General features: G+C 34.8%; 1 protein-coding gene across 1 annotated transcript; it reads left to right on the plus strand.

Moving 5' to 3' along the window:
• Window positions 1-618: 618 nt before the first annotated feature.
• LTN1 (listerin E3 ubiquitin protein ligase 1) lies at window positions 619-26,824 on the plus strand (the record flags this gene model as incomplete). The annotated part of the gene is made up of 26 exons (XM_010295071.1): window positions 619-816; window positions 1,144-1,241; window positions 2,262-2,493; window positions 3,276-3,328; window positions 3,776-3,956; window positions 4,633-4,806; window positions 5,863-6,053; window positions 7,323-7,470; window positions 7,788-8,573; window positions 9,101-9,142; window positions 10,164-10,356; window positions 12,753-12,992; window positions 13,954-14,107; window positions 14,394-14,544; window positions 15,266-15,467; window positions 16,410-16,569; window positions 16,736-16,840; window positions 17,101-17,243; window positions 19,125-19,260; window positions 20,175-20,319; window positions 22,138-22,351; window positions 22,637-22,874; window positions 23,737-23,811; window positions 24,738-24,924; window positions 25,342-25,513; window positions 26,604-26,824. Coding segments are annotated over exons 1-26 (4,689 nt in total), but the record flags the coding sequence as incomplete, so codon positions are not given.
• Between the last annotated feature and the right edge of the window lie 450 nt (window positions 26,825-27,274).

The following is a 27,274-nucleotide window of genomic DNA, read 5'->3' on the forward strand; positions in this document are numbered from 1 at the left end:
ACACAACGAGCAAGGTGTTGACTTAACTTGGACAAACTAGAAGAGATGCTGAACTCCAAAACACTCACTGTAATGCTAACGGGATAGTACTGTACTTTGTTACATATGTACCCTTTTGGTCCATTCCTCTAAATCCTTCTTGGCCCCTTTGTTGCTGGTAGCGTCCTTTGTTTCTTGTGTGTTCTTATTTTTCTCAATGATAAGAGCATTCCTTGAGCACTGTATCAGTCCATATGCAATAACATGAGAAGAACTAGCAAAAACAGAAGTAGTGAAGGAGGGTAACTGGTTTCTTAATAAATTGTTCAGTTACAGAAGGGCTTGGGCTTTTCTGTTACACTTTTTTGTATGTGTATAAAACCAATATAATTTTCCATAAGTATTCGTGAGTCAAAATCACTATGAGAGAAGGGAATGCTGATTCTAAAGAGATTCTAAAGATTTTCTAGGTCAAACTTCAATGTTTAAAGCATAGGTATCCTTTTTTTTTGTGAGACTTCATTTTAAATAGGTTAATTATACAATATAAATAGGATCATTATTTCAAATGCATGATGCATGCAAAATAAAATGAAATGACTGAAATTGGTAACAGACTTCTTTCCATGTCAGCCTTCTAGCAGTGGCCGAGCTGCAGAGCTCCTCGCCAAAGAACGTGGAACAGTGCCTGGGTTTATTGGCTTTGGAACATCTCAAAGTGATCTAGGATATGTTCCTGCAGTTCAAGGAGCAGAGGAAATAGACAGCCTTGTGGATGCTGATTTTCGAATGGTGTTGCGAAAACTTTCTAAAAGGGATATTACAACAAAATTAAAAGTAGGTGTATCCTTTGTCCCCCATAATTTTTTTTTTTACCAGAAAACAATACATTTTTCTTAAGATTGGGAGAGGAATATATTGAGGTAGCTGATACTAGTTTTGTATTGGTAAATTTGCTAGAACTTTAATCCAGAAGATATTTTGGAGGACGTATAACAAGGTCCATCATGCAACGCTAACAAAGCATTCATAAAATTAACTTTATAGATGCTTCATTGCAAAAAATGAATTGATTTTTGAAAAAGAGAGTTGCAATGTCTGGTAGAAGCTGGTAAATTACAGAACATATCTATCTGACTTTTTAAATCATGCTCTTGATTTTAGGCTATGCAAGAGTTTGGGGCAATGTGCAAGGAAAGAGAAGCAGAAGTTGTTAAAGGTGTTCTTCCTTACTGGCCAAGAATTTATTGTAAAATCTCACTAGTAAGTATTAAAGTATCTAAATTAAAAACTTCTCTGGATACGTCTTGTGAAAACCTCTAAGGCAGTCTTTATTGATATATCTCACTGTTAGAATTACTGGCTTTTTCTAGGAAAAACATGAAGTTGAAGGAAAATAGTGTTCTTTGTTGTGGAGATGTTTCAGTACTGGCCGTAGATGGAATCTTGAACTGTTAGTGCCTGGTCTGTACTTGTTGAGTACAGAGACAGCTGTCTGTTAGACCTTTGTGTTAAAAAGATGACAAGATATTTCTTGTCATGAAAAGTTCTTTTATGTAGATTCCAGAATGGCTAAAGAGAATGTACTGTTCAGTTAACATTTAACATAATTATAAATCTTTTTGATGTAGGACTAATATCTGACCAGATTAATATAAAAAAACCACACACAAAAAAAACCCCAAACATGAAAAGACCATGCGTAGTCAGATAATCTATAATTTTCTGGTATATTTAATACATCTCTAAACTATCTGGACTAGCTACTGCTGGAAACACGCTGGACAAAGTATTCTGATCCGTTAGAGCGATTCCTGATACTTCTTTCAGGAGCCAAGAGCACAGAAAGTCATGATATTGTAGATTCATACACAAATAATGGATAATGATGCACAGTTTGTGTAGGCTTATGGTTGTTTTAATTCAAAAAGTGTCTTCAAGGCTCCCTGTTTCTGTTGCCTCTTGCATTTCTGTTTAAATGTTTGTGTAAAATGGAAATAGAAACTGTAATTAGGGATATCAGGAAAAGGTTACAATTTTGAATGTGCAACACATCGGGAATACGATGCTCCTAAGTAAGGACTTTCCGCTTATCTAGGGATACCAAGACTTTTTTGTCGTTGTTGCGTATTTTCAAATCTGTATAGCCCAATTCATTGTGAAAATGGCTGAACTGCGGCACAGCTTTTTTTTTTTGTCATGACTTCTGCTTTGAAGCACCTGGCATCAAAGGTACATTTCTTAAAACAATAAACCCTTCTTTCTTTTTTTTTTCTTTAACATGATCATGATCGCCGTGTTCGAGAAGCAACTCAGCAATCTTTTGAGCAGCTGATTCTTAAAGTAAAGAAACACTTAGCTCCTTACTTAAAAAGTATCATGGGATACTGGCTGATTGCTCAGTGTGACACTTACTCTCCTGCTGCTTCTGCTGCAAAAGTAGCTTTTGAAAAAGCTTTTCCTTCAAGCAAACAACCTGAAGCCTTAGCATTCTGTAAAGATGAAATTCTTAATGTGAGTTTATACTTATGTGTTTCTTTAAGGCTTTGTGTTGAGTATATGTCAGCTTTTATTAAAAGTTTAAAACTCATCCTGCCACCATCTGTTCTTCATGGTTAAATTTCTTTCTCACCTGAAACTTTCCTCCTGCTAATGTGAAGAGAAGACTGAGGCAAAGACACATCCTCTGGGTTTTTTTTTTTGGCTTGTGGTTAGAATGACCTGAACCAGAGGAATGATTATGAAGTGAATTTTCTTGTATGTATTTCTATGTAATGATGCTCAGTCATCACGTAATGTTGCTGACAGATGGAATAATGATGCCGGAATAGTTTAGCTGCAGTGGTAGAGGATTAAAGAATGCTGAGTAGTGTTTCAGAGAGCCTCTACAAGTTTAGTTCTGAGTGAGGTTAATGCTTTTCCACCAGTCATAAAAAATGGAATTAATTGAATTTAAAAAGGTGCAAGTTTGCATTGCTGGCCCATCATATGCAAACTTAACCTTTTTATTTTGTCTAGGTTTGGCTTCTTTTTACCAGAAGCCTGTTGTCATAGGACTGCAACTTACAAAGTATTATGAAGTCTTGACTCAAACAGTATGACAGCTACTATATTCATCAGGAGTCAATTAAATTATGTTCTTGTTCACTAGCATGTCTAAAATGTGCTTAAAAGACTTGACTCAGAGGTTGCAAAGTTTTATTGTAGAGCTGTTTCTGAATAATGTATAGACTATATTATTCACATATATATGCATGAAAATCTAATATTTATATGTGAATTTTTTTTTCCCCTAGGTACTTCAAGACCACCTTCTGAAAGAAACACCTGATACACTCAGTGACCCCCAGTATGTTAGCCTCCTTTCATGTGTATGGTTTAAGCCTTGGTCTGTATTGAGTTCTGTGTCCCTGGAGGTGGTGGATTTAGTGTTGTTTCAAGAGACAGAATAGTTATTTGAGTCCAAATCCCAACAACTTTCTTTGGGACTAAAGTAAAAATGCTTTTGAAAGTGTCATTAATTGTCTAATTCTTGTTTCAGCTCTTTTAGGAGTAGCATTTTTGAATAGCTGAAAGATGACATGACTTGAAACTCTCTTTTTCTAACACTTTATAATGTAATTTGGTAGCTTTAGAACCTATGGAAAGTTTACATATTTACAGTGCTGGCATATGAAATCAAAAAAAGAACACAGAAAAACTGAAGACAGTTTAGTTTAGACAGTTTAGAAGAGCATGAGAAGCCTACTGATTTATTTATGGTTCACTTTTGTTTTGTTTTGTTTTGTTTTCTGAGAACTGTACCAGAAGAGGAAAGGGAAGCCAAATTTTTCCGGATTCTGACCTGTTCCTTGTTAGCTTTAAAAAAGTTGCTTAGCATGTTGCCAAAGACAGATATGCATTCCTTGGAGGAAAAGTTAATGTCACTTCTGTCCCAAAACAAATTTTGGAAATACGGCAAACACAGCATACCACAGGTGATTTTTTTATGTCGTCTTTGTTTTGGTTGTTTGTAGTTAAAGATAATACACTGAACCTAAGCAACTATAAATTAACCGTATTCTACAAGAATGAACTTTTGTACTTTGATGAATTATGTTTGAAACAGCCTTCAAATTTCTAGGCCTTAGACAATATTGCTCTAAAATTTGCCCAGTAGGCTGATTTGTTATTTCCATGTCACCATCATGTACTTGGCAATCTGCCATCATTTCAAATTCATGCAAAATATATAAACTGTCAGCTTACTGCATGTGTTCTTAGTGCTTTTGGATTTTAATTTTTTTAAACCATTTTATTGGCCTGTGGTCTGCTAAGACCAATAGTACACAGTGATGAATTGATTCTGGTAGTATTTTGTTAGAAAGTTTTAAGATGCTTTTGGGAAAACATGTCTTTTGAGAAGTATATTAAAATAAAAATTTTGAAAAGCAGTTTATCACTAAACAAAATACTTTAAAATCTAAAACAGGCTTATAAAATTATTTCTTTATTTTTCTTTATTTGTAATAATATTTAAAACTTTGCTGACGTGATAAAATATGGGGACTGTGTGTTGTAAATTATGGTGACTTTATAAGGAATGTTGTAAACTAGATCTAGTGACAGAGTGTTTTCACTTGACTAAAATTGTTTTCCTGTGGCCTATGTCAGGTTCGCTCAGCTTTCTTTGAGCTGGCTTCTGCTTTTTGTCAGTACTTGCCCGAGCTGGTGAAAACTGAAGCACCAAGAGTTTGTCCTGCTGTTCTTCTCAGCATTGATGACAGTGATGCACTGGTGTGTCCTGCTCTTTGGGAAGCTGTACTTTATGCTATCGCCACTATTGAGGTAACGTGGGAAACCTAAGGGGCAGATACTTACTCAAATTTAACTTTTCACCAAGTTACATTGTTCTCTGTGTAGAATTAGGAAGAACAGCTGGACTGGGTTTTCTTTATGATTAATAACATGAACTTATCAATGCTACGTACTCCTTCCTCCTCCTTAGGGTTTCAGCGTAACTTTCAAATATATCGTGTCCAGCAAGGCTGAAAGTCAGAGTTGTTTTAGAAGTTTAATTAAATTAACCTGAATCCCTTTGATTAAAAATAGTTACTAGTAAGTAAAATAAAACTTAAAACCTTTTTCTTGGTTAAAGGCGGTTACAAAAAGACCTGCAGTGCATTTTTGGTTTGTTTGTTTCCCCTTCTAATTTAATGCTTGGTTGTATAACTTTGTTTTTTAAGTGAAATACCAGCGTTGAATTTATTAGCAGGATGAGTGGTGTTGCCAGAGACTGAGATGTTTTGAGGGTTTGATGTTGCAGATCTCTTTTGTAACTGGTGGTATAAACTGTAACAATGCGGGGGGGTGGGGAACAACAACTTTGTTCAGCTTGCTATAAATATAGGTATCTGGAACTATGATAAATCAGATCAGATGACATCAAACTTTGGGGTGGGAGGGAAAGCGCCAAGCTATTTTGTAACCATCAGAACATTTTTGAGGGGAGTTTTGAAGTTAGCGATGCTTCTAAAGTTAGGATTTTGAAATCATTGCTTATTCTCGATAATAAGAACTCAGAATTAAATACAGGACCAGTTTACAGTAATGATTTTTATAAAGTATCCATAAAGCATTATTGAAGAGAAGCTTTTGACTGCAGTTTTCTGACAAGGGAGGTCCATTTATTTTAAACAACACAGAAACAGCTTTATCATGTTAACTTCTTCAATTCACACGCTGAAATAGGGAGAAAGTGATTTTTAAAACTACTGGCAAGTGAATTTAGATTTTACAATAACTTGCTACAACATAGGGAGGTAGATCAAATGTCTAGCTTGGGAGTTCTTCCAAGGAAACATATTCTCATTTAATATACAATAAGTGTATTTCTTTCTGTAGGACTGTTGGAGTCATGTAAATGCCAAAAAGGGAGTTCTACCAAAGCTATGGACAGTGCTTCGAGAAGGTGGACGAGGACTAGCGACTGTTATATACCCAAATCTCTTGCCATTCATTAGCAAGGTACCTCCTGGCATTGCAGAGCCAAAGCTGGAATATTTCAGAACTTTTTTCAGCGCTATAATTCAAGGGTATGAACTACAAATGTATTTATTTATTTTTTTAAATTAGTCTCTTTTATATTTGGAAATAGGAGAACTAATCTTCTTTAAGCATTTAAAGATAAGTAACATGTCATTTGGCTTGAGGATATTTCAATATGCATTAATTGTTTATTTGACAAAAGACTGTTTTCACTATTATATTTGAAAATCACATTTTTGAAATACCTTTAAATATCCGAAACTAGAGTCAGTCCTTTGTGGCTATCCCCGTCTTCTTAAAACTGCAGCTGCCTTTTTGATTTTATTATGTTTTCCTTACGTAAAGCATTCTTATCTTTCCTGGTCAGAGCTTCATGTTTATTCCATGATAAGTGTTAAAATGGGAAATTAATTTGAAATTAAGAGTGGCTTTGAAGATATCAGGCTCTTCTCAGCAGTGTGTAATTATTACAGAGGTTATTGGGGATTAGCATGGTGATTGTGGAACTTCCTATATGCAGAACTTTAATTCTTGTGATACTGATTTTTGAAGGATTGAAACTGCTATAATTTTTTGCCTTTAAAATACATCAAAACCAACTTTCTATCAAATCTAATTTAAATAGATGCATGTGCATTGTGTACTCAAAGGCACATATAAGTTATATTGTGAAAGACTAAAATTAACTTATTTAAGCAAAAATAAATTCTCGATTGATGTTCGCTTATTAGCAGAGCTCTTGGAGAAGACAGCTATGTATGGGTTGTCTTTGAAAAGTTTATAGAATTTTATTACAAGTAATAAAATGGTTGTAATATTTGTGTGGTCTAATTTTCATAAAAAGCAAACAAATCACAGTTGATAAGACTTACTGCCTATAGTGAAACTTTCTTTTGGTGGTTTCTTGTTTTAGTTTTTTTTTCTTTTTTCTGTAACGACAGAAAGTGACACCTTCTAAAGCTCTCATGTGTGCAGAAAATTGCAAAGGAGTTTTGAGAAACAGCAGAAACAGTAGACTGTATGCTTTACTGGATATGTTTCCTCTATTTACATAGATTATTTTTTTTATGAATGCTAAAACTAGATGAAGAAGTTATTTTAATATAAGTTATATTAAATGCCTGGATTTATTGTTTTGATTCTTTAAATATGTCCTGTTGAATTTGTTTTATCTGCCTCCTGTCGATGATTCTATAGTCATATTGGTGTTGTCTGGATAAGAACAGCATAAACGAGGTTATATACATTACATGTGTACTGGGTTTCTTAGAAGCGTAGATGACTGAGCGTGCCCTCCCTCCGATGTTGCCTTTCAGGTTGTCAAGTGAGCGAGCAATAGCCAGCCCTTCAGAAAGTTCAGCAATTATAACTGCATTTATGGAATGTCTGCGCTTTGCCTTACTACAGAAAATAGATGAAGATGACGACCAAGGACAAATTCATCAAATGCTTATATATGACCAGGTATTTAATAGAAATACTTAGTATTGTTGTGTGTACATTTAATAATTTGAAGTTAAACAAAAACTTACATTCAGTGAGGATTTACTTCTTTGTTGAAAGTTTCACTAGATTTTACTTTTTCCTTCCTATAAAATCATCCCTTTTACTGTGCAGTTCAAATTACATTTAAAAGTGTTCAAACGTGAGTAATTCTGATGTTTTCAGAATTGCTTCTGGAATGGTTTTCAAAATTATAGAATTACCTGGTATTATGAAGAATGAAATTATCATCTAGTTGGATCACTGTTTTTTAATGTTGTGTTTTTTTGTCTTTATAGCTAATTCCTCTTATCAATGCTGTACTTAAGGAGCCCAGGTTACAAAATGGACCGTTATTTTATCAAGTAGCAGAAATGCTGAGCTCCTGGGAAGATAAAGCAGAGCTCTCCAATGATGATGGCACAGGTGAAGTTTTCCAGAAACTGTTGTCAAATTTTTGGGACCATCTTTTAAAAATGTGTGTCCTTCATGTTGATATGTTGGATGCTGATGAGAAATCATTGTTTGCCATATCTGGTATGCTAGAAATTCTTCAGAATCCGAAGAGTGCTACAAAACCAAACAACAGAAAATCTCTGAAAATCAGTTTTACAGATGAGGATGAGTCGGAAAGAAACACAGAGAATGGAAAGCTCACTGAAGTGAGAAACAGTGACTCTGAAATACAGGCTGACTTGCAGCATAGTTCACTTCTAAGGAAAGAACCTTTAGAGAATTTAGTCTGCAGCCTTGCTGAACTGAGTATTGTGTATGTCAATGAACAGAAATCAGAACAGCATTTGAAATTTCTCTCTGCCCTGCTCAACTCTTTTTCTTCAAACAGAGTTTTTCAAGTACTTTTAGAGCAGGGAAGTGGTGCAAGCTCATCTCAAGCTGAATCCCAAAATGAAATTAAAGCTCATCATGAAAGCCCATCTGTACAATTTCTGTATATGAATTTAATAACTTGGCTGAAAGAAGACTGGAGGAAAGACACCCATTTTCTGATTGATATTTTGTACAGTGCGCTTAATTGTTGCAACAGTAATGATGAAAGGAAAATCATTCTTGATGATTTAACGAAGGTATGACTTGTACCTTTTGTTATTAGTTTTTATCAAAGTGACTACTTTGTTGTGGGCTGTAGTTGGTTAATAATTTTATTTTGGGACTGTGGAATGGAACATATTCTACATGAATATGTAGAATACATATTCTGAAAAGTTCAGCGTAAGGAAGGTGGATGTGGGAAAGGTTGACATGACAGTGTTGGGGTGCAAGGTTATGACATATGTCCTTTTCTATATGGTATAAATAATTTTTAAAAAGGTAACATCAGAATTTCTCAGTTCTTGCTTCTTTATACAGTGTACTTCTATACTAGTCATCGGTGGCCTTTCTTATAAATACAGTCCCTTATTGATCTGTGTGGTAGAGAAAGACTGGGAAGCCAAAAATAATGTAATCAATAACTTCGTTACTGAAACTTAGCAACTTCTGCTTATCCCCTGCAGAAAATAAAGTTGTAAAACAGACAGTTAAAATGGTATTAAATGCTTCATGTGCAGCAAAGAATTTGTTAAATATAGTGAAATTTTGTTTTTCTTTTCAGATGGATCTGAAATGGATTATTTTTCTCCAGATAATTCAAAAGGTACCTCTTAAGACTTCTTTGTTCTTGTTTTGCATAGTTTTGAATATTTCCCTGGTGTTAGTTTTGAGAGTTACATGTGTTTGACCATTTTTTTTTTTTAATTTTATTTTATTTAAGTCGTGATAATTTGCATAGTTTGAAAATCTTGTAGTAATAGTTTCAGTGTTGTTTGTTTTAACTGCTTTTAAATTGGGGGACAGTCCTAGAAATGAATGATGATACCAAACCAAAAATCTTCTGTGTTTTAGTCAGTTTGCTCTTTGAGGCAGGGGGACTCCTGATTTGTTTCTGGTCATCCCTTCTGAGCTAGAGAGAATGGAGTTGGGTATTAGACCAGTAATTTAAATGATTATTTGTATCGTCACCCTTACATGGTGCTTACAAGAAAAAGGTAGTATACCATTTTTTTCACATGGGATATTGAGAGGCTGACATTTGAGTCATTGCCTGGGATGAAATATGAAGAGTATTACAAATTTTTGGACAAAAACTCACAGTGCTTGATGTACAGTCCAGTGCGTTGACCATATCTTTCTTCACAGATACTGTGTATTTTACGAATCCCCGGTTTTTATGATTTTGTAACTTACAATGGCTTATCATCAAAATAATGCTTTTCTCATTTGTGACTTTCCATTTCTTTCTAGAGAAATTCAGATGCTGTAAACAGATTTTATGTTGTAAATACATTTTATTTCAGCCAACCTGGTGATCCAAAAGTTACCTTTCTAACTCCAATGTAGGCATTCCCTGGGCTCTATAGTTTGAAAAAAGGAAAAAGAAGACCTTTCAGAAAGTGACTTGTTTCACGCTAAACTGACTTAGCCATAAGTTGCTGTCTCTCACCAAAAAGAAAGTGGGGGGGTTGTTGCAGATGTAAGCATCTAGAGAGTTATTGTTTATGACAGCTGATACGATTCTCACTCTGTGTGTGCAGATTTGACACACTAATCTTATGCTTAGTTAGTAATAAAAGTTAATACCCTCAAAAGATTATTAGAATCATTTTCTTGTGATTCAGGCATGCTCAAGCACAACAAAACTTTCCTTAGTCTCTGACTGGCTGAAAGGAGATACACTTGGAGAAAGACTTGTAATGCTGGCAGATGATCTGTGTCACCTGGGATTAAAACCTATAGCAGCCTCGTCAGAATCATCCTCATCAGAAAGGTGGACCCTCTTGAGCTTAGTGTTGTCACAACACATTAAAAATGGTAAGCGTATTTATTCCTTGGGGTTTGTGAAGTGTAAATACGGCACTTAGTCTTTGTAGAAGGTTGAAAGGAATTTGAGATCCTCCAGAATACTTAATTTCTAACATCTAGGCTTTCTTCTGGTTTTTTTTTGTTTTCGTTTGGTTTTTCTGTTATTTTTTGTTTTGTGTAGAGGTTTTTTTTTTTTTTTTTTTTTTAGCTTTTGTCGCTGTTGTTTTTTTTACCTGAGCCAGTTAACCATGACCAATTTAATTTCATAACCGCTAACTTGCAGCAGTGACGTTGCATTTTGTTTGGTCTGTGTTGCTAAAGAAAAGTTAGTGCTTAACGAACAGATTCAGATTTGCGAGTCTGGAAAACTTGAGGAAAATTTAAGTAAGTTTGATTTATTAGCTGATGTGTTGTAAAATAAGATTAATTTTTAAACCATACCATCTGAAATTTACCTTCAAAACTAGAATATCAAAACCCAATGGCTATGAACGCATGTGTGGGTTGGTAATGCCTTATTACATGACAAATTGCTTTCAGCCATTTTCAGTTAGATCCATGTATTTTAAAAACTGTGTGTGCACTTATGCTGTATATGTAAAGTATTTTTTATTAATAACATCTTATTTCATCTCTTCCTTGCATTTTGTGGTATCTGTGATACAGCCTTCTAGTGGAGTTCAGTATTCTTGGTGTTTTCCATATAAACTTGTAATTTGTGTTTTGTTAAACTCAGCATTTGGTTTGATCCCTGAGGTAACATACTTCAGTTTACCTGAATGCTGGGCACGTTTGTGGTGCTTTCAAGTTTGAGATGCACACACCAAGTTGACTGCAGTGGATGTTCGTAGATAGCGCATCCTGAAGGTGTTGAAAGATTGTTATTTCTGTTACTGGAACTTTTGATGTAGAGGAGCATCAGGAAAACCTGTTCCCTCTTTCCAGACAGAATTCAACAAAATTGCTCACTTGTGAGTCAGTGGTGTCCTACGGCTGAGCGTCCAGTGTCTTTGTGTTTTGGCTCTAGAGCTGGAGGTATTTCTGAGCTCACGTATTTGTTTTATGCTGTGTGCTGTGTGACCTCTTTTTCATGCATGTTGGATGAAGTCTAAGAGACCTTCAGGAACTATGGTTTTTCTTGACTTGTGTTTTGTTAAACTCAGCATTTGGTTTGATTCCTGAGGTAACATACTTCAGTTTACCTGAATGCTGGGCACATTCGTGGTGCTTTCAAGTATTTAGGCCAAAATAGAGAGTATGTGGACTTTCAAAAAGATTTTTGATGACATCTATCATCTAAGTTTCTCAAGGTAAACTGTTGTGGAGTAAATGGAAGGGCCTTTCATGGATCAATAACCCATCAGATGATAAGAATTAAAGAGGAAAAAGGATAAATACTAAAAGAATGATAATTGTTTCTCATAAATTATTCAGAGTAATCAAAACTGAAACTTCACTGCAGGTCGGTGCTCAGCAATAAAAAAGGAATACGGGTTATTAGGAGTTGCTGTGAAAAGAACAAATGAAAATTATAGCATTGATGTGTCAATATCTTGAATATTGCTTGTAGTTTTGGTCATTGCAATATCCTTGTTCACCTATATACTTTTGAAAAAAGGTGTGATAGAATCAGAGCTATGCCAAAAGAGAGACGGCAGGGATGGTTAGGCAAGTGCAGTGGCCTCTGCTCGTAGAGGCAGTAGAGTAGGCTAGAATTTTTCAGCTTGCAGTGAAAGTGATGGGGGATGGGGTTGTGGTAAAGAGCCATAAAATTAGTATGGAAAGAGCAAGTAAGAAGGAATTTTTCATTGTTCCTTTAAACAGAAGAGCCTGAGGTTGCTTACAGATGCTTAGATAGCAGCCTTGAGGAAAGTGAAAAGTATACTTTTTCATACAGTTCATAATTAAATAATGGAATTCATTGCCACAGGATGCTGTAGAGTTTGAGGGTAAATGGGATTAGCCTACTTCAGTCCAGTGAGAAAGGAACTCAGCATATTCATGGAAGTTTTTCATGTCATGGAAGTCATGGAAGCATATTCACGGAAGATTGGTGTGACTGGGTTAATTACACATCCAGATGTAATCTCTGGCTCACAGTTGATTACCAGAAGCTGGGAAGGGATCACTCTGCACTTGCTCTATTTTACATACCGTTTATCTAAGCTGCTTTAGCTAATTTAGAGAAAGGATACTTGGCGCTGTGAAACTTTGGCTAGGTGGTCCTAGATGACTGGAATAAGAAAATGAGTTTAGGTATACATTAGACTGAAACTACTTTGCACTTTATTTTGCATTCAAAATTAGTAAATACAAACCAAATCAGTACATATTAATCTGATGCCTTTGAATGATCATGTTTATCAAGTAATCAAAGCATGCTGTCTTTTTCCTCTCCCCAATAGAATCTTTGATTGGTGAAACTTTTGTTGAAAGGATTATTGATAAACTTCAAGCAGCTCTGTCAAAAGCTAAGGATCTTTCTGAAGCTGGAAATTCTGAACCATCAGTGTCTTTCATCTGCGATGTAGCCTCAAGCTTTTTCAGCTCCGTTAAAGGGTGCTTACTGATGCCATCCTCAGAAGACTTGCTTCTTACCATCTTCCAGTTGTGTGCTCAGAGGCAGGATGCTACACACTTGACAGGTAATTTGGAAAAAGAACTTCAGCCAAACTTTTTTGTAGTTGATGATTACATCTAAATTCTTCTTTTTCATGAAACTGATTCCAGTCTATAATAGAACATTATAGTTCACAGACGTTGAGCACTTGCAGCTGTAACTGACATAAAAATTTGTGCTTTACTTTACAGTGCCAGTAGTTACTACTAAACATCAAGTCCTGTACAAGGATTTTAAACTTTTTTGACGTTAGTATCACTTGTGCTTCGGCTATGTTTGAGGCTGTGATATTCCATGCTTTCTGGAGTGTTACATAAATTATTTAAGGCCTATGAAGTACTATGAATGAGCACTTTTTTTATTCATTCTGCAATGTGAGGTTCATATGAAAAAATGTGTGCAATCACTTCATTAAAGTTATATATATTTATTCGGAAACAATTTATATTGCTCAGTTTGCTATGACAAATTGTGACCTATTTCTCTCTCTGCCTGTGTCTCACTTTCAAACTCAGATCCTGATTTATATGCTTTGAATGCAGAATTTGAGTGATTAGTGTATGCATTTACTGACAGAGAAAAAGGAGGAAGTGTTGGCAGTGTTGTTGAAGTGAAGTAGGACAACACTAACCTGAAAACCACTGTTGCTGTGCAAATGAGTGTTGATGTTGTGAATGTTCAGTATTCTAAAAAGATCTGCAGTTTTGAAGACTGTATGAACATATTGTAGTAGACAACAGGAACATGGCTCTTATTCTCAAATAAAATATTACCTGTGTGTCAGAGTTAATTTAACATTGCTCTACAACAAGAAACCTGTATATTTGCCCCTGAGAGTAACCGCATAGAAAAGATAATTCTTTTCCTGCTCTAGGACCTTTAGACATGACCGTTGCTGTATGCTGTGCCTTGTAATTTGAGTTTACCTTTTTGTAGTGGTTTTGCTGGTCTGCTTGATGTTGGTTTTTTTCTTTTCCCTATGATAGATTTACTTGTATGTAAATTAAAACATACTTGGATGTCTGGTGTAAATTCACTTGTGCGTCAACTTCAGAGTATGCAGAAACAGAGTACCTTTTTGCATAAATCTGCACTGTGGGTCAAGAATCAAATTCAGTCTTCCTCGTTGGATGTTAAAAGGTAATTGTGATGTACATGTCCATTTCATAATATGTTGTTCTCAAAAAAAAAAAAAAATTAAGATCAGTGCTATACTATTCTTTATTTAATTGGTGAGTGTGTTACTGAGTTTTTTCAGCCTGTCAGAGGTGAGAACTGTGGCATAGAGCATAACTTCAAATGCCATTGATACAACATGTATATAGTATTGATACAATGTATACAGCATTGTATTGATGTAAGATAAGGCAGCTTGTTTTTACTGGGTAGTGCCAAACTTGTTCGCAGTGCTTTCTCCTTTTCTCAGCCTTCAGGTTCTGATCTCTGCAGTTAGTGATTTGTTGTCTAAGCTTATGGAAGCTGACGGACAGTCTGGATATCTTGTGGGAGCTTATGTTGAGCATGTCACGCCAAACAAAACTGAGTGGGGGAAATTGCATGAGTCTCTATCCACTGAGGTATGAAAACAATAATGGGCTTGCACATGGTAGTCAATCTTACCTCAAGTTTCTGTCCTTTAGGGTGCTAAGCATTCTTTATTTTGACACGGCACTGCAGTTATGGATATGTGTATGTCTGTGTAAAGGTTCTTTTCAGCCTCTGTCCGTGACAGAGTGCGAGATCTGTATGTTTGTGGCCCCATCTAGTACTACTGGAGAAAATAAAAATCTGTATAATTACCCTTCTCTGCATGGAAGACCAGCAATTTACAATTCAGGAATCTTGTGTGACAGAATATACATCATGAAGGTGTTCTTATCTTTAACTTAATTCTTCTGTAAGATTAATTTTGTGAAAGACACCAGTATCTGCAGTGGAACATAATGCACTGACTGTCAACAAAATGCTGACATATATAGATTGGAGAGTGGGGAAGGACGTACATTTCCTGTCCAACCACCAATCTTCAGTAACCCTAGTGTTTCTTGTAAAATATATAGAATTCTAAAGATACATATTTATTCCTGAGGCAGCAATGCAGTTTCAAGTTACTACAGTGCTTTTATGTTTTTTAAGATACTGGAGTGGGCCATCCTCACCATTGTGCTTTTGGTGTTAGTTTGTACCGTTTGTGGTTATTTTGTAATAATTCTGAATTTTCAAGGTTAAACAGATCATAGCTCTGCATCATTAAAATGTTAATTATTTGTTCATACTCTTTTTATGCATGTATTACAGTGGATGCACAAACCTCTTTTGGAAGGAAGGCTTAGCATGAATTGTGAACCTTTGGGTTCACATGTCAAACTGTGTGGCACAACTAAACTTCCAGGCCATCTGTGTACTTCAGCCTTATTAAGTAAAATGGTCCTGCTTGTATTGGAAAATGGTATAGTCCCTGGAAATGATGCTGCTGAAAGAAAGAAAATTGACAATATAAGTAAGTTACAATGGTAAAACTTAAAGGAATTTGTTTTTCTAGTAGTTGTAAATTAACCTGAATTGATAATTAGAAATGGGTAGTTAGTTTGGAATATAGGTATGAGAAATCATCCTTCTACCTTTTTTTGTTTTGTTTTTCTTTTTTTTCTTCAGTTCTCCTTTAAAAGTATAAGTATGCACAAGCATAGTGTTCATATTTCTAGGACCTTTTGATTATATACGTGCTATCTCAACAGAACTTTGAATTTGGAGAAGCTTGAATTTATGATGAACTTCAAAGTTGTTCATTGCCAAAACACATGGTGCGTTGGCATGAGGGGGCTATAGGAACTGTATCCATGCCGTCAAATAAAGGCCCTGAGTCTTTAGCCATAATGTAGAGGCATTTGAGGCCGCAATTCTTCTTAATTCCACCAGGTGAAATCTTGTTTCGTTTTATTTATAGAACATTCAGATTAGAGCCAGCATTATCAAATGAACAATTCCATCTCCAAAAGTCTCACCATAATGAGAAGCATAATTGTTCAGTGTGGGTCTTTGTAAGCTATGAAGAAACTGCATGCTAACTATTAGCATCAAATTTGTTTAGTTTTTTTCTGGACTTAGATCTTGATTGCCTTGTCTGCAAGAAATACGTATATTTAAAAGAAAAAAAAAGAGAACAAAGAGGATTTCGAGTTCTTGTCATGCTTGATTTGCTTTAAAATTTCCTAAACATCTAGAATAGACTGTTGTAGCCTTTTCTTTTCATGTATTTTATGATGCGATGGCAAATATCCAGTTCATGCTCCGAAGCACCTGAGGTCATGTGTAAATGTCATCTTTCTAATGCATTAAAAACATAATTAAAAAACGGAACAAAACCTTGACCTGAAACTTCTTGCTTATGCACTGAATATATTCAGCAGTTGTTTGTAAACAACAACCTTTATTTAATTAGTTGCAGAGCTGTTGTACTCCCTACAATGGATTGAAGAATTGGAGAATCCTCCTTATCTGCTTCTGGAATATCTTCATATGTTAGAAGAAATGCACATCACATATGATAAGTTCAGTACACTTAGTGATACAACTAGCCTTCAGCAAACAGTATTTGATAGGTACGTAGGAACACGTAAAATAACTCTTAACTCTGTCTTCATATTTTACATTGTATAGAGTATTAAGTGCCACCATACTTCCTTGTGTGTATCGATTCAAATAAATGCTTTTGTTGTGAACTGTGCATCTGTATATATTAACCAGGGCCTTTCTTCTTCTTTGAAGATCAGAGGAACATGGAAAACTCTGGTCCTTAACCATGGCTAAAGTGATCCGTGTGGAGAACACTGTATCCTGTGAGATGAAACAACTTTTTAAGACAACAGAAGGGTATCTTAATACCACTGCCTATAATCTTTAGTTTACATTGCAAATGTTGATAATGTTAAATAATACTGATGCTGATGAATGGTATCTGAAGACTGAAAATTTGGTAGTATATGTATGTGGTATGTAAAAGTGAGTTTCAGTTTAGTGTGTGGGCTTAGTTACATCATCGGATATTAGATCATTATGAACCAACTGACATTTCGTTTATTAGTTAAAATTTTGTGTTTGCTTCGTTCTTGATGTTTTGCTTGTTTGAATAGGTTTCTGCCATTAACAGAGGGCAAACTGCATACACTTCAGTGTCTATCACCTTTTTTAATTGAGGAAGAAAAGAAAGAACTTGTCTTCCACTGTGTGGCCAGACTTATGACATGCACACAGACAGAGCTTTCCAGTACTGATGGTATGTTCTTACCTCAGTCCACTTCATTAGAATTTAAGAACGTTATTTTGCGTTATTGTTTGCTTTTAGATAAAATATGTTAACTATAATACCATTCTTTTTAGAAAGAAATGTCTTCTCAGTTTGGTTATTTCTTCTAGACTGTTTGGCATAGTAGTTTTCTGCCTTATTAAGGACGTACAAGCTATACTGCCTGGTCCAAAATTTGAATGAAAGGATTTAGGCTGACATTGTTAAAAGAATTTTGATACTGGTCTACTTCTTGTTTGGTCTATCTGATTTAAACATCTGTAAATACTGAAGTTTTCAATTAATCATTTAGGCTTTACACAGCATGCAAAGTATTGCTATTGTCAACTGGTAATATCATGATTGTCTTTAGATGCTTTAGCAAGAGCTCTTTCGCAGTTCATGTATGATTTTTGAGTAGTCCTTCCAGTGCATGGGATATAGTGTGCTGAGTAAGAGCTACTGTACATACCCTTTCAGCAGCTTTTGAAAAATCACTTAGAGATGGTTGAGAGGTGTTATAAAATTGCTTTGAATATTCTTTCAAAGACCTTTTTGTTTTCACAAACTTGTAGCTTTTGAAGAAAACTCTCTGGAAATAGTCACACACAGTCCTTCTACATGTCTGAATTAGATGTTGTTTAAAAGAAAGAACTTTCTCTTTTTCTTTAAGTATTACTTTCATGCCAACTTGCACATACTCTTATTGATCAGTCTGTGTAAAAACTTGAAAGTTGATTTTGTATTTTTTAACAGGACTGTGCTTACTTAAATTGAAAAACTATATTTGGTGATTTTAAACTGTGGACTTCTGTCCCTTGGCAGTGTCCAGGTTTTCAGATGAGTTCTTCAAATGGATGTCCTCAAAATGTGAAAATTTTCAATGTTAATGTCATGCAGTGATTGAGAGGAATTGTGAATTTTTCTACTGTGATAGTTTCCCTAACTCTTTCTTACTCTTTGGACTTAGTTAAGCCTTCCTGGCTTTCTGAGTGAATCAGTGAACCAGCTGAATGTGTCTCTGAAACTTTAAACAGAAAATGGAAAGAAGAATCCTCATTCCTCCTCTACTGTGGAGTGCTCTTGTTTGTAATGCTGGTCTGCATTTTCCTCTCCACTGCTTCTCATTTTCCTAGGGATTCCTGAACAGAAAATATATACCCAAATTTTCCCATCAAGTGTGATGTAGGTTGTGGGCTTACCATTCAAATTTTAATTTTTTTTTCGGATCAGGAAAGTGCTGGTAAAGTTCTTGTAAATCATTGCACTGCTGCTTAAGTGAATTCTTTTTGTTTGTTTTTGCTATGCATAAGTGGTACTTTAATCAACTCAGTTCTTTGTCATTACGCTTGGAAGAGATGTTCTTGTTCTCCAAGAAATCTAGATACATATAGTTTTCCTTAAAAATGGAAAATGGTACTACTGCAACAGTAGCATTTCACTCTGAAAGTAAATTAACATTCCTACAACAATATTGGAATTCACAACTCGCAGTTACATTTACTTAATTATCTGTCCAAATTACTGCTTCTCATACTACATTTTTAGTAGCACAAATAGATTTAAAACTTAGCATATATTTTCTCTTTTTGTTAATTGTATAAACCAACAATTAATCTTGTAGGAGTTTTTGGTTGGTTTGAGGGTGGTTTTGTTTTGTTTTTTTTATCTTAAGTTTGGGTTGGATGTAGTATTTTTGATTTAACAATGGCATCTCTGGATTAAGTGTCCAAAGAAAAAAACTTAGGTATTATCTTATGATACTAATGTTAAGTTCAAATAAAACAATCCAGGCAATTGACACACATTATAATGTTTGTTTTGTCTTGATAATTAAGACCTATTGAGTATGATATTATTATTATGTTATAGGAGCATTTGGTTGTCTTTCCGTTTTGAACTCCTGCTTGAACGATGGAAGCATTGACTGTGATCATCTACTACCTGGAATACTAAAAATCATGGTATCTTGGAAAAATGATAATGAGGACAGCTTTCTCTTTAGCTGGTGGGTGCAACTTTGAGATAATTTGACTTTTCTAAATTTCTAAAACAAGAGTTTAAGAATACAGAGTGGTTATTAACGCAAAGAAAATCAATTTGTAAGTTGCAACTACCATCTGCTGTTCCAATATTACATTTTTAAGCCTTTTTAGAACTGCATGCCCTAGTTTAATATACCTGTCTTTAAGTATCTGATAACTCATACTGAAGAAAATTATCTGCGGTGGTTGAAGGTTGGGAAGCTAGGAGCTTTTGTAATGCACCTAGATGTCAACTGTTTTCAAAAGCATTCAGAACTGACGAACTTTTGTATGTCTTGCTGGACATTCAGTTCCAAATTCTGATTGCTTATGTAGACAGCAGAAAGAAAACTTGGATACCAAACCTAGGTGTCTGTTTTTTAAAATTCTGGACCTGAAAAGGTAACTTGGAAAGCTTCCAGCAAGGAGTGAAAATATACTGGGGTTCATTTGTCTTGAGTATAGTAAGAAAAATCCAGGCAACAAAATTTCAAAATAATGTACACTATTTGGGCACTTGAGGGCTTATATTTTAAGTTACTAATTTTAAAAATAACTGATTATTTTTCTTGCATTGATTTAGTTAAAATTGCTAAATTTCATAATTGATGTAAATATATTATTGCATGAATATGGAAATTGTACAATTTTAGGAATCTGTATAACATGGAAATGAGCAAGTAGCTCTGATAATCTACTTTGTACCTGTTGACTGACTGGCTTAGACTTGGCAGCTAATGTAGTATTCTAACTCTGAAAGACAGAGTGTCATGAAACGCACGTAAGGCAGAGCCTAATGCAAGACTAATTTGTCCTAAAAGGAGGAGTGAAGGCAAGAATATAAATACTCATGTCTACAACATGAAGATACGTAACTTTAGTTGTATATTTCTTGCAGCAATCTGAAAGACGCAAGTGCTCCGTTGCTTGGTTTCAACATAGAGATGATCCGTTATCTTCCCTTGCTGCTGAAGTATTCCACAGCTCCATTGACCGATAATGAATGGGACTTTATTATGTGCTCCATGCTGGCTTGGCTGGAGGTAATATGAAAGAGATTATTACTAATCATTGCATTGCAGCTTTTAATAGGATCCTCCTGATGCCCTCTGAACCTACTGAACTGATGCAGGGGAGCGGGTGTTAAAAAAATAGGCCATGAAATAACTAAATTTTTATAATCTTACTGGGCTGTCTGATTGACATTTCATCCTAAGTCTTTGAAAGCTGTATGTTAGAAGTTCACCTGTGTATTTACAAAGTGGAAAGTTAGGTATCAGGATGATACAGTTAAACACTGTAGAAGCTGTGACACATAGCAATTAAATTTGAACAGAGCAGCATGAGGATTGCCAAGAGGAATGGAAATTAGAGTACACCTAATGATTCTTACTTAGAGTTTAGAACACAATGGTCTTAACAATTTTTACTTTGTTTTGTCTAACATGTTTCTTAACTTTCTAGTACTTTAGAGTAATAGCTGGGTACTCAGCATTTCAAAGATAACTTATTTTAAAAAACACCTCAATAGAAATACGTAACTAAGAAAATAAAGTTTACCTACCATGAGCGCTAATGTATCATTTCCAGTTTCGATGTACTTACCTCTTTACATTATTCTCTGGATATGGCAAGGATATGGTTATCTCAGCTTAGCAAATATTTGACACAATGTTAAAAAGAATTGCACAAAATCCTTTTTTCATTGAACTTTGACAAAGGTCACGTGTGGCTTAAAAGTAAAAGCAATACTGTATCTCCTGTTTCTTTTTGGATATGGAGGTGAAATTACCTCCTCCTTGAAGTAATACGATGTTTAGTAATGGCATTGGTAACTGGAGAATAATTTTGAAATGTGTCTGCTGTAGGTCTCAGTTGAAAAACAATACCCCTTTAAAGCCAAAATCTAATGAGACATACAAAAACTAAATGAGTGAAAAGCAGTATCTGCATTTCAATATCTAAATGATCACATGAAACATCAAAATTATATTCTAACACACTTAGAAAACAGGTCAGAATGAACAGCTGACTACTATTTTAGTAATCAAATAAAGATACAGAATCTCTCACATTCTAGCTTTTTTAAAACTTATTTTTTATAATTGTAGCATCCTCTGTCACCACACACTTAAGGGCAGGCTGGAAACTTCCTTGTGGCCTTTCTTAGTTTCAGGATTAATCTTTTACCTGTGCTGTAAGTCCCTCAAAACTGTTTTTTTTTAATTTAAAAAAAACCCCACAAACAACAAACTTGTATGAAAAACTCGTTGCATAGATTAAGTGCTTGGGAACATTTTTAATATTTAATGATATTCCTCTTTTGAAGAAATGAGTAAGAATAAAAAGGAGCTATGTTGGGGGAGAGGAAATATTCTCCTGATTACCACTTCAATAACTTCCAGCTTACAATAGTGTATTGCCAATTTCCTTCTGCAGTTTGGAAACACAAGCATGATGTTGGTATGGCTTTTATGTTTGGGAGAGAAAAGTGACAGCACTGCACATCTCAATTTTGGCTCACTTGGCTGTACAAGTGCTCCAGATAAGCTACAGCGGCATATAATTCTATTTAAATCCACTTGGTGGCATTTTCTTTCTGTCATTATAAAGAAGGTCATATAAGGGAAACAATTCAGGATTCTAAATGTTGATGAGACTTGGAAATAACCTTCAGCAAGTCTTACTATAATACGGATTATATTTTTTAACTTTTTTTCTTTTTTCCCCAAATTGTTTTAAAATGTGTTTTGCTATTGAGTCTTCATTGTAATTACACTTTCTGGTGTAGACAGGGAATATGAAACAGATATTTTAAAGGAAATTTTTAGTTAAGAAATCTTTGTCTTTTTTCTTCCTAGACAACAAGTGAAAACCGTTCGCTTTATCATGTCCCGCTTGTGCAGATTTTTGCTTGTGTCAGTTGTGACTTGGCATCTGCCCTTAGCGCTTATTTTGAAGCTGCAACTCCTGAAACTACTGAAAACTTTCCTGTGAACTTGATCAGTGAATGGAAAGAATTCTTTTCTGAAGGAATTCACAATTTGCTGCTACCTTTGTTGGTGAAAGTCACAGGCAAGTATATGGCAAGGAGGGTAATAGTGGTACATGTCAGGCTATTCTGAAATAGGACTTGACGGGCCATATTTTTGAATTTATAGGAATATTATGTCAAGATAGCTTATAAAAACTCACTTTTTTGTATATGTAGATGCTAATTAGTAAAGTAATCGCACTTAACAATGGTGACTTTTAAGATTAGATGGATTCTCATAAGCAGAGTTTGGGTTGTTTCTATCAAGGCTTGTTTATGATATCATCCATACATTCTCTATCACAGCTTGTCTTTATTTTAAATAGGAGAAACCAAAAATGCATCTGAAGGCTCCTTTCAGAACTCAGTGTTAACGTCTTTGGGTGAAGCTCTAATGTACATCTCAAAGGACCAGTTGTTAAACCATAAATTGCCAGCGAAGTTTGTTGCAGGCCAGAAGACAAATCTTCCAGAAAAACTCCAGACTCTACTAAATACGTTATCTCCATTGTTGCTTTTCCGGGCTAGACCGGTACAGGTTTCTGTCTACCATATGTTGTATAAGTAAGAATCAAAAAATTTCTCACATTACCTCCTTGTGCCCTTTTTCTTTTTTTCACATGTGCTTTAGAACATGCACTTACAGATGTGTTTAGCAAAGTCATATTCTGTTATGGGAGAAAATTCTTAACTGGGCACTTTATATACTAAATTTAATTGTGAAAGTAGACTAAATATATACTGAGAAATTTTACTGCAGTACATGAAGATACAATTTTATTTTCTGTACCATAATTACACAGATATCAGTATCATGACTACAAAGCTATTTTTTTAGCCCCTATTTTAACACTCAGAGAATCCTAGAATGTAAACTGGCATATTCTGGGTTTGATCTGGGTCTGACAGTATCCTTAAATAATATGACCTTTTTATTTTCACTAGTTTAGATAAGAAAATGAAGAAAGTGAATAAAAACATGTAGCATTCTTGTGAACTTTTTTGCTATCGCTAATACCAGAAGAGAGAATACAGAAATTGAAAAATAGTATGTGCGTTTGCTAAAAATGCAGATTGCGAAGCAGTTGGCTTAAGCATGAGAAGCTACCATCATCTTTCACTTATACTGAGGCATAAAGTTGCAGTAGCCTTATTCTGAGATAGAACTCCAAGTTCATTTTAGCATGACTCAGGAAGTGTAAAAGGTCTCAAAGAACTGAGCAAGGCTACATGCTCATTGGCTACTGTCATTCAGGAACCAAATTTGCAATGGTGACATGTTTCTTAAAGATTCTGTGTTGTTACTCAGGAATTGCTGTTATTTTATTGCTTATCATTAATGTTGACCCTGATAAGCAAAGAACTATGCATCACATACATTAAAATAGTAAAAATTAAATCTTATTTTCTTTCCGTATTTTTATAGATTAATGCCTGAATTGCCTAAATTCGATGATGAAGATCTGAAATCTTATGGTGACGAAGAAGAGGAATTGGCATTGTGTGTATTTTTTCCTCTTTCTTTTAATGACTTTTTTCTGTGTTTTTAAAATGTGTTACAAGAATTGAGATTTGCAGCAGAGTAGTCACCTATCAGGAGATGTTAAAAGGAAAAAAAAAAAGACATGCCTATGGCAGTAGGGTCATAAGTATTGAAAATATTCAATATAATTGGTTAAGTGTGCCTTTGTGCTAAAACTGGAAACTATTTGCAATTGTTTGTAGAGTAAGTGCAACATACATGCTCTATATTGTAAAATCTTGACAGATTTTTTCTGGACTGCTGTATTCAGAATGTGTCCAGCTGCACAGATAACTTCAGTTTCTTGAACCTCCAAAATTGACATGGGTGTTTTATACAGCTTGAACCTGGTAAGGTCAACAGTTTGAAGGTGAATGTGGTAACAGATTTTTAAAAAATTACATAGCTTTTTTGACAAATTTTTTTTTTTTACCTCAGCCCAGTGATTAATACCTTTACTTACCATGGAGCTGCAGAAGGCTTTTTAATCAAGTGCCAAAGCCCAAACCCTAGCCCATTCAGTGATTAGGAGATTCATTGTTCAGTTGCTCCTTTGTTGGTGTGACTTGACAAAGAAAGCAAGCAAGCAAACCAGCTGTTCATGATGTAGGTTAAATGAGCTCAGCCGTAGACCACTTTCAATTGATCAGCATTCAGTTAATACTCATCTTGCAAGAGGTAAAAACACCAGCTGTCCATTTCAGGGAAAAAAAAAAAAACAAACAACCTTAAAATCTAGCACTAATGTGTGAATCTGAAAGTAAATTTTCCTGTAATAAAAGGCCACTTTTATGTTCTACATACCTGTCTTTACTAACAGATTTCTAGGAAAGCTGTGAATATAAATGCAATTACTGCTCTGCACAAGGGTTGAGTTTACTATGCCAGATAACATTTCTTCATAGATCACCTCCAGCAGCTCTTATGTCTGTCCTGGCCACTCAAGAACTCTTGCTAGAAAACATCCTGGAATGCATTCCAGTTGGAGAATTTGCAGTTATTCAGCCTCTGAGCGATGAGTTCTGCCTTGTTCTAGGATATCTTCTCACTTGGAAGTTAACACTAGCTTTTTTCAAAGCAGCTTCTTCTCAGGTATATGTTCAGAGTCTTTTAACTGAATTTCTTAACATGCTTATTTGGTTTGAATCTTTGAAGTTTAATCCAGCCTTTTTATTCTTTTAATTATATATCTTCCTACCTCTTGTTTTTGTGGAATTAGTGGAATTCGGGAAGCATCGATAGGCTTAGATTTCTGCACTGCAATAGTTAAGGACAGTAATTTAAGAGTCATGTGATTCTTTCTGGCATTTTCAAACAAGCTTGCTACATTTTATGATCTTATAAACGTTCAAAATGGTGCAGAGAACTAAATCACTCCTGTAAAACTTGTTCTGAATCAGTCTTGCCTTCCCTTCCTACAGAAACGTATTTGTATTATTTACAAGGTAAGCTATATTTAAGTCTGATCTGTATTTTGTGGTTTTTCTTTTTTTTTTTTAACACTATCAGCTGCGAGTTCTCTACTCGCAATACCTTAGAAGAACAAAAAGCTTGAATAAGCTGCTTTATCACTTGTTCAGGCTTATGCCTGAAAACCCTGTGTTTTCTGGGCCAACTTCAGAAGCTCCAAATAAGGACACAAAAACCTTCTTTACTGAAGAGCTTCATTTAGATGTTAAAGGTTAGTAAAAATTGTATTGGTGTATTTGAGAGAGTTTTGATATTGCTGAAGTTTAAATATGGTTTTCTGCTTAAAAATACATATTTAGAAAATGTTACCTATAAAATAGATACACACAGAGACATATGTTTACAAATCTTTGGCTAACACGCCCCATTTGAAGCTTAACCAAAGTTGAAATGTTTACCAGAAAAATCAAGGAGGGGGGGGGAAACAAACCAGGAAATGCTTAGATTATTGACTTAGGGCAGAAAAAATACATTGCTACTATTTGAATCCTGAATGCATGCAAAGATTCCAAAATACTAAAAATGTGTGATCTATTCTAGGATATCTCCATTTCTTCTAGATTTTTTTTTTTTTAATGCTAAATAGGATTTCCATTTTTTCTTCTATTTTGATACATAAATAAAATGAAACAGTGTTGGGTGTTTTTTTTTTGTTTGAGACATTAAATTGTGTGTTGTTTTAATCACACTGTTCAGAAGACCCAGAGTTAATAAACCATGATGAGAGAAGATAGGCTGTTTTTTTTTTAGCTGAGAAACATGAAACAGAGAATTAGTTTTAAAAGTTATGTCATTGTTATTTTATGTACCTGTATAGATGAAAGCAAAGATACTGAGTTTTCATTTCTTAATTTTTTACTTTAACATCACAGTATGTTGCAGAAAAATTTATCTGGATGACAGTAAGAAACAATTACTGACATGACATCCAAAGAGCAAGATTTCCCTTATCTCTTTATGCACTTCTATAGAACACTGCAAACCTCAGACATGCTCCAAAGATCTTATTTTTTATGCACTCCAAAGTGAGCATTTTTTCACTTCTATAATATAAAATTATTTTTGATTTCTGGTAGTCCACCTGGCGTTCATCTTTAAATTAGAAGATGAATTTCCTGTTGTGTAGTGTTAGAGAAAGGCAGAGTCAAACAAGCACTTATAGTAGCAAGTATAGGAATGTGTACATGAAATTCCAGTTACCACAGTTGTGTTGGTATCAAAATTTCTGTATGTGGTGTGGAGAAACCAACATTTGTGACTAATGTGTTGGAGTATTTCAACATCCTTTCTTTCCTTCCCAGAGACAGGAGTCCTGTCATCCCAGATTCCACACTTGGCCTGTTCTGTGTACCATATAACGCTGAAAGACTTGCCAGCCATGGTCAGGCTTTGGTGGAATAGCTGCGAGAAACGTGTCTTCAACGTTGTAGATAAATTTACAAGCAAATACGTCAGCAGTGTGCTTTCTTCACAGGAAATATCTTCTGTTCAGACTAGCACACAGTTATTTAATGGCATGACGGTCAGTAAGACTTTTTATTCTTTTTTTGATTTTACTGTAGTTTTTTGAAAACATTTTAAGAAACGTTACTTCTCAGAACCAGACTGCATTACAGTGTTTTATATGAATGCATTTTTGTTGTTCGAAATGACTGATGAAAACATAATTTAGCTTGGTATTGATATATTAAGTTGATGTTTATTAACATTCTGTTTGGAAAAAAATTGAAAATACTGGGTTTTATGATGTTGGGAAGTTGAGGAGGATAAGTGGAAGATACTGCTATGAATATACTTCTTTTTGGTTTATTAAAAAATGTAATCAATCAGTAGATTGAAAAATGGTTGGTAGTTTCTTTTTGGATTGTCAATATATGAGTGGATTTTTATTTTCTTTGAGAAAAATGTTTTCCTGGTCTAAGAAAACTATTTAATGTGTGTGGTGAAGTATTTATGCTTTTTTATATATATA

The sequence above is a fragment of the Phaethon lepturus genome, unplaced genomic scaffold, assembly GCF_000687285.1.
Source record: "Phaethon lepturus isolate BGI_N335 unplaced genomic scaffold, ASM68728v1 scaffold53289, whole genome shotgun sequence".
Taxonomy (NCBI): Eukaryota; Metazoa; Chordata; class Aves; order Phaethontiformes; family Phaethontidae; genus Phaethon; species Phaethon lepturus.